General features: G+C 32.6%; 1 protein-coding gene across 1 annotated transcript; it reads left to right on the top strand.

The window, feature by feature from the left end:
* The first annotated feature begins 552 nt into the window (after window positions 1-552).
* On the top strand, window positions 553-8318 carry LOC133867858 (receptor kinase-like protein Xa21). Its single transcript, XM_062304626.1, has 6 exons — window positions 553-1485; window positions 2902-3045; window positions 3717-3788; window positions 5714-5734; window positions 5858-7717; window positions 7876-8318. The coding sequence occupies exons 1-6, from the start codon at window positions 564-566 to the stop codon at window positions 8226-8228; spliced, it is 3372 nt and encodes a 1123-aa protein (XP_062160610.1). The 5' UTR covers window positions 553-563; the 3' UTR covers window positions 8229-8318.
* The last annotated feature ends 238 nt before the right edge of the window (window positions 8319-8556 follow it).

Raw genomic sequence — 8556 nt, 5'->3', positions numbered from 1 at the left:
ATATCACTTTGAGAAGAAACAAATATTTCTAAAACGCAGCTTGATTTTATGGTCGTTAAAACGTTTATTGGGTGGACGTTGTAGGTTCAATTTTGTCATTCATTTATAAATGTGAGAAATAAATTACAATTAAGGAAAAAAGAATTATAAAACGTACTTCATGAAAATTATTTATTTCATTATCCTTTATTAAAAGAAAAAAAAAAAAAAAAAAAGGTTTTCATATTACCGTCTGCTCCATTAGCTTAGGATCAAGGAACATCTTTGACTGGAATTTTGAGATCATAAAATGAGTAGTCAGGTAAGTAAATAGAACAACAAAACTAAGGATAAGTATGATCAGAAAACACTATTTTTTGATGATTTTTTTATTTTTAGTTTTTTTATTTTTTATTTTTATTTTTTAAAACAGTCAACAAAGTCAAAGCCCAAACCAGCCCCACCCTCTTTTTCCCAAAGCCCAAATTTTTTCCTTCTTTTTTTTTAATGCTCAAATCAACTTATATATTAGTCTTACTTGAGCTGCCACTAATCGCCAACACCTCAACCAACAAACACTACTCATGGAGAGAACTTGTTTCCTATTTCCCTTTTTTTTGGCACTTCTCAAGCTACAATGTTACAAGGCAAGCTTAGATGTTGCAAATGTTCCTAACATTACCACCGATCTATCAGCTCTTCTTGCCTTAAAATATAGTATTTCTTATGATCCTCATAATGTTTTGACAAACAACTGGTCCACTAACACCTTTGTTTGCAGCTGGGTTGGTGTTACTTGTGATTCTCACCATCAACGAGTAACCGCTTTGAACCTTTCTTACATGGGTCTTGTAAGTACCATTCCTCCACACATGGGAAACATTTCATTTCTTGTTAGTCTAAACATTGAAAACAATAGTTTTTATGGCTCTCTGCCAAACGAGTTGTCTCATCTTTACAACTTGAAACATTTATCTATTGGATTCAATAACTTCAACGGAGAAATTCCATCATGGATGGGGATGTTATCCAAACTTCAAAATTTGTCTATGTTTGGTAATAGATTCATAGGAACTATTCCACAATCTCTATCAAACATATCTTCTTTGCAAGTAATTAATCTTAGTTATAACCAACTTTCGGGCTCAATTCCATCCTCCATCTTCAACATATACAACTTGCAAAGAATTGATCTCAGAGATAATATGCTTTCTGGTCCGATGCCCTCCATTACTTCCAATATGTCATCACTGCAAATCATTAACCTAAGAAGTAATAATCTTTCTGGTCCACTCCCAAATGATACTTTTGATAATCTTCCCTACTTACAACGGCTTCGAGCATCTTATAATCAATTTTCTGGCCAACTCCCATCTACTTTGTTCAAGTGCAAACAACTGCAGTATCTGTCATTGGTAAATAATGCTTTTACTGGAAGTATATCTCCAGAAATTGGAAACTTCATCATGCTCACAGACTTATACCTCGGCACAAACAACTTTAAAGGTATGTTTAGTATATATGTCTGTGTGTAAGTACCCGATTAATGACACATAGCACTCCATAACTATCAAAGTTTATGGTTTTATACCTACATACCCATCTCTTTCTCCCCACTCTTTTCCTCTTTTGATTAGTCTAAATTAGATTTCTTGCTTCCATTGTTTTGTTTTCTTTAATTCATTTTTAGTTTGGAGGTCATTGAATATATTGACACTTCACTTCACCAATGGAATTGGTGGCCGGCAGATAGCAGATGGTGGAGTAAGACAAACGGTTAGAAATAAAGTTTGAGAAGAGAGGATGGCAAAGTGAGAGAAATAGAGGACACTGATAAATACTGAATGGCGAAGGGAGATCACGAGAGTACGAGAAAATTTCGAACGAGGGAGGGGGAGGTTGTGACCATTAAAGAGGCAGCGAGATAGTTGATATCTATTTTTTTCATAAACAAGTTTAGATTTTTAGATATTATATTGTTTATTTCTAAAAGCTTTGAAGGTGTTACACTATTTTTTTCATCATTTTTTATTTTATTTTATTTATTTATTTTTTATTGAGTTAGAAGGGACGTTTTCACTTTTTAAGATACTGAGAGGATTTTTTAAAGTTAAGGGAATAATTTTAAATTTTTGTTCAACAGAAGAATTAAGAGAGATTTTTTAGTACCCCACTCTCCACCAATGATTATAGTTCAACTTGGATGACGTTGTACAAAGCAGCCTATAGAAAAGAAGTTATGAAGCTCACTTGTTCGGGTAATTTAGAGTACCAAACCAACCCACCTAGGGTAGGTGGCCCCTACAACCTTTCTTTTGTGGATTTTTTTTATTTATTTTTTTTAGAACAATCTAGTGGATTGTTTGAATTTCACTGAAACTCAAACAACCTAATTATAGTGATTCTCATTATTTTGTTTAGATTACATGACATGTTAACCATCAATTTTACATCCAAGATTGTATTTTGAGCATCGTGACCAATTCTCAAGATCAAATATTTTGATGTTCCTTGTACACCTTATCTTTATTATGATAATTATCACCTCCAATTTTCTCACACTATTTAATGCAGTATTCTATTTCTATCTTAGGTGCACTTTACAATTTAGTTTTGGCAAAACTTTTGACATTAATGAAAATGTAACTTTCAATTCTAATGCTAACATTTCCTTACAAGAGAAATGTTACATATATTCTCACTCTCATAGTTTGAAGGGCAAACTCTCCTAATGGATATTGCAGGAATACAAATCATCATTAGATTTTGAATAATCAATATTGAATTTTGTATCTAATAGTGATTTTCACTATCACATCAAGAAGTGTGTACTTGAGAGTGAAAGTGAGAATGTTAGACATTTATTTAGTCACCTATACTACAAATTTTAATATTTGTTTCTAATTGGTAGCTGTCTAACAGGGACTATCCCATCCAGTTTGTTCAAGTGCAATCAATTACAGATTTTATGGTTGTCAGATAATAAATTTACGGGAAGTGTACCTTTCGAAATTGGGAACTTAACCATGCTCGAAGCGTTATACCTTGACAACAACAACTTTGAAGGTATGTTTAGCATTTTTTTATCCTTTAGTCATTGAAATTTTTTTAATATTTGTTTATAAATTGGTAACTGACAGTGACCCTCATTCAAGCATGGTGCATTGGTCACAAAATAATCATTTGATCCAAGGCCCATCATAACACATTATAAACTTTGACCATAAAGAACAACTTATATAATAGTAAGCTCATGACTGTTCTACCGCATGTACCGGTATACCATGTCTTATAATGCAATAATATGATTTATTTATCATTAAAATAGTAACTTGGAACAGTTATCAAACACATGAAAATTTAACAAACTTATAAAACATTGTTTAAAAAAAAAAATCATGCTTAATCAGCTGACAAAAGAAAACAAAAGGATGGGTATTATAACACAATTTGTTGAGAGGACACAATAAAACAAAAGGATTCAAGCAATTCTTGAAAAAAAAAACAAAAAAATAAAAAATAAAAAAAATCTAATGGATAACAATCTAATTGTCTATTGCTACTATGGTGTAAATGACTTGTTCTGGTTGATTCCTCTAGTAATTCAAAAAAATCGTTTGTTCTGTTAGTTTTTTTTTTCCAAACTTCAATATTTGTTACTAACGGTAATTGTTTATAGGTCATGTCTCTTCCACTTTGTTAAATTGCAAATAACTGCAAATTTTAACGTTTTATAGGAAGTGTACCTTTAGAAATTGGAGACTTAAGTATGCTCAAAGAGTTATTCCTTAACGACAACAGTTTTGAAGGTATGCTTAACCTTGCTTTAATTGACTGATTATATATATGGATGACATCAGTAACTAGACTTATTTGTTTTTTTATTGCCTGTGATGGGTACATTTCAATTGGAAGCACACAATAATTTGTCCAAAGCATATAAGAAAACAAAATGACCTAAGCAGTTCAAGGGAAAAAGAAAATTCTAATGAATAGTAAAAATGCAATTAAGGGTATAAATGCAAATATGGTAATACTTTAATGGAGAAAAATGTAATTAACCAATTGTTTTGAGAAAAGAATTTTAACAAACTAAGTAATTTGCCTCTATTAGCACATAAACTCGCTAACTAGTATTTATTTGACTACGCAACACAATAATGTAATGATAAATTAAGGTCTGAAATTTGATTGATTAGCACTTACAGTTAGCATGAAAAAGTAGAAATGTTTAGTCCAAAAGTTGTGAGCATAATTAAATAATTTTCCCTTAAAAATTAGGGTTAAATACCTTTTTAGTACCTGAGTTTTGGACACTTTATTTTTTGGTACCTGAGTTTCAATTTGTATCACATTTGGTACCACAATTTTGGGAAAAGACCGAATTAATACCTTAGCAAAGATTTCCGTAAAAAACTAACGGTTTGCCACGTGTCAACCCTTAGGGGTTGACACGTGTTACAGTATAAAAAAATTGAAAAAAAAAAAGAAAAACAAAAGAACGAGAAAAAGAAGAGGGGTGGCTCAGCCACCCCATGACAAAAATAAAAAATAAAATAAAATAATAAAATAAAAATTTAAGGGTTTTGGCCCTTGGGGGTGGCCAAACACGGGGGTGGTTTGGTTTGGCCACCCCCAAGGGCCAAAACACTTCAGTTTTTTTTTTTTTTTTTTTTTTTTTTTTTTTTTTTTAAGTTTTTAATTTTTTTTTTTTTTAGTTTTAATTTTTTTTTTAATTTTATAATTAATTTTTTTAATTTTTAATTTTTGTAATTTTTTATATTGTGACATGTGTCAACTTTAAGGGGTTGACACTTGGCGGGCCGTTAGTTTTTGGACGAAAAATTTGACTGAGGTACTAATTCGGTCTTTTCTCAAAATTAAGGTATTTTTTTGTGATGCAAATTGAAACTCAGGTACCAAAAAATAAAGTTTCTGAAACTAAGGTACCAAAAAAGTATTTAACCAAAACAATTATGTAGAATAGGTCATAATCAACAATTTGATTCTCTCCTTATTTCCTTTTTCTCATAAAAATTAAAAAAAAAAAAAAAAAATCATTGACATAATGTTATTATTCCCAAATATAATTAATTCCCTCCTCTTTTCATTGAACTGAAAAGCTGAAAGTTTCAACCACAAACCATTGCTAGTAAAATTAGTTAGCGAAAAATTACATTTAATAATCCCTTCTAGAAATATATATTTTGTTCTATGCGAATTCCCCATTCACTAAACCTTGTTTTTCCAAAAATCTCTATCTCTTTTTCGTATTTAAGTTTTGGTGGTTGCGATCTGCTGATATGTTTCTTGATTTATTCATTTTTCTTAAAACACAAATATAATTAACTCTCTCCATGGTTTGCTGTAATTACAAAGCATTGATGGTAATTTTAGTTAGTCGAAAATTGCATTTAGTAAGGCATTTGAGAAATATTTTGTTTGATGTGAAACCCTTTAGCTTGAATAAAATATTCCAAAAACTTGTTGCTCTATTCGTGTATGTCGATTCATATCTCAAGGCTACGTATGTACTTAAGGATATATATGTATGACAAAAAAAAAAAAAACAGAGAAGGAAAAGACGTGTTTATTAGACATTTGTTCTTTGAAGTTTTGGTTTGTTTAATTATTAGACATTTGTACACTTGTATCTACGATAATTTTAAGGGACATAATTTTTTATTTTTTTTCTTTTCAATAATATAATGCATGGTTGTTCATATTGTGGCAGGTGCAATACCAAGTGAAATTGGTAATCTCCAATACCTTGAGTTATTAAAAATCCATTTCAACAACTTTACTGGTCCAATTCCAATTGAGATATTTAATATCTCAACAATAATAGAAATTCATATGTCTTACAATAACCTCTCAGGCCATCTTCCATCAAATCTAGGCCTCTTCCTTCCAAATCTTTTTGGGCTTTATCTTGAAGGAAACAAACTGAGTGGAACAATACCAAGCTCTATCTCCAATGCATCACAACTCGCTGAACTAGATCTGGGCAACAACTCTTTCTCGGGCTTAATTCCTAGATCACTTGGTAATTTAAGGCTCCTCGTGTGGCTCACCCTATCAGTAAATAATTTGACCCTTGGATCTTCCACTCCTGAATTCAACCTTTTCTCCTCTTTGTTTAATTTGGCATATCTAATAGAATTAGATTTGTCAAATAATCCACTGAATGGCGTCATTCCGAGTTCCATTGGAAATCTCTCTACTTCACTCCAGGAACTTCACATGGATAATTGCAATATTAAGGGCCGCATTCCTGGATATATAGGAAATTTAAGCAACTTGTTCTCTTTGGAGTTACAGAACAATGAATTGACTGGACCTATTCCAACTTCATTGGGAAGATTGCACAAGCTTCAAGGTTTGAGACTTTATAATAATAGACTAGACGGTCCCATCCCAACTGATCTCTGCCATTTAGGGAACTTGTTTGAATTGTTTTTACGCGGTAATGAGCTTTCTGGAGACATTCCTATATGCATGCATAATATGACTTCTCTAAGACATATTTACTTAGACTCCAATCGATTAACTTCTATGATTCCATTGAGCTTGTGGAGCCTTACATATATCTTAGTGGTTAACCTATCATCAAATTCTCTAAATGGTTCTCTCTCATTAGAGATTGGAAATTTCAAGGTCTTGAGAGTATTAGACTTATCAAGAAATCAACTATCTGGTGGTATCCCAAGAACAATTGGTGGCCTCAAAGATTTAGCTAATCTCTCCTTGGCACACAATCGATTAGAAGGCTCAATTCCTGAATCTTTTGGTGAATTGGTAAGCTTGGAATTCTTGGATCTTTCCAGTAACAATTTATCTGGTGAGATTCCAATGTCCTTAGAAGCAGTTTCACGACTCAAATATCTAAATGTCTCTTTCAATAGACTACAAGGAGAAATTCCTGTAGGAGGACCATTTGTGAACTTCTCTGCTGCATCATTTATGTCAAACGATGGACTTTGTGGTGCTCCTCGACTGCATGTTCCCCCATGTAAAGCAAGTGAACCTCGACGAAAAAAAACTGCAGCAGCACATATACTAAAGTATGTATTGCCAATGATTGGATTAACAATGCTTTTAGTTACTCTTATGTTAGTCTGGACAAGACGCCGAAAAAGGAATATGAAAATTATAGTGGAGGAAAACCCATTACCACTAGCCACGTGGAGAAAAATTTCCCAACAAGAACTTCTACAAGCAACAGAAGGGTTTAGTGCAAGCAACTTACTTGGTAAGGGGAGCTTTGGATCAGTATACCAAGGGAGACTTTCAGATGGAATGATTGTTGCAATAAAAGTTTTTGACTTGGTAGTAGAAGGAGCTTTCAAGAGTTTTGATACAGAGTGTGAGGTATTGCGCAATATTCGTCATCGAAATCTTGTCAAAATCAGCAGCACTTGTAGCAACATGGACTTCAAAGCTTTTGTATTGGAATACATGCCTAATGGAAACCTAGAGAAATGGTTGTACTCTAAAAACTACTGTTTGAGTATCTTACAAAGATTAAATATAATGATCGATGTCGCGTCAGCACTGGAATACCTTCATCATGGTTATTCAACACCTATTGTTCATTGTGATTTGAAGCCCAACAATATCTTATTAGATGAAGATATGGTTGCACATGTTGCTGATTTTGGCATTGCCAAACTTTTAGGTGATGGGGATTCTATGATGCGCACCATGACTCTCGCTACTATTGGATATATGGCACCAGGTGATGTTTTTTGCCTACAACTTGAACTTGCATGTCTATCACGCTACTCATGCATATACTAATAATTATAGTTTTTTGGTAGAATATTGATTTTAGCACTTTATATATTTTGAATATATAATCATTTTCCCTTGATTATTTTGTATGTACACAATTAGAGTATGGATCGGAAGGACTTGTTTCTACAAGAGGCGATGTCTATAGTTATGGTATTTTGCTGATGGAAACTTTCACAAGAAGGAAACCTACAGATGACATGTTTGCTGGAGAAATGAGCTTAAAGCTTTGGGTAGAGGAATCATCATCCCTTTCCGTAACTAAAGTGGTCGATGCCGATTTGTTGACAAGTGAAATAGCTCATGCTTATACAGAGGATTGCATATCATCCATAATGGGGTTGGCATTGCATTGTTGTGCAGAGTTACCTCAACAAAGGGTTGATGCAAAAAATATCTCAATCATGCTCAACAAGATCAAATTGAAGTTTCTACAGGATATTGAAGGAAGCTAGTATGAGAGCACGAAGTTTGTCTATAGCTCTTTCATGTTTGTACTTTTGAAATAATATAAGAGTCTTGAGACTCCTGTAAAGGGATTTGTTATGATAGATAATAATAGTAACATTTTTTTGGAAAAAAGAAGAAGAAGATGCAAATAATAATAGTTTTCTGTTATTTATTTGAAAAAACTAAACATATGTTTCTAACCTAACTTGACCAAGGAGCACATCCATGAAGAAAAAAATAATAAGACTACTCTTTTGCTCTTTGAATTTGGGACTTATAATTACTAACTCTGCTTCTTATGCTAACATACTCTGTTCCTTGAACATAACCAAC

Source organism: Alnus glutinosa, chromosome 5 (genome assembly GCF_958979055.1).
Source record: "Alnus glutinosa chromosome 5, dhAlnGlut1.1, whole genome shotgun sequence".
Lineage (NCBI taxonomy): Eukaryota > Viridiplantae > Streptophyta > Magnoliopsida > Fagales > Betulaceae > Alnus > Alnus glutinosa.
The sequence above is the reverse complement of the archived record's forward strand: the minus strand, read 5'-3'. Positions and strand labels throughout refer to the sequence as shown.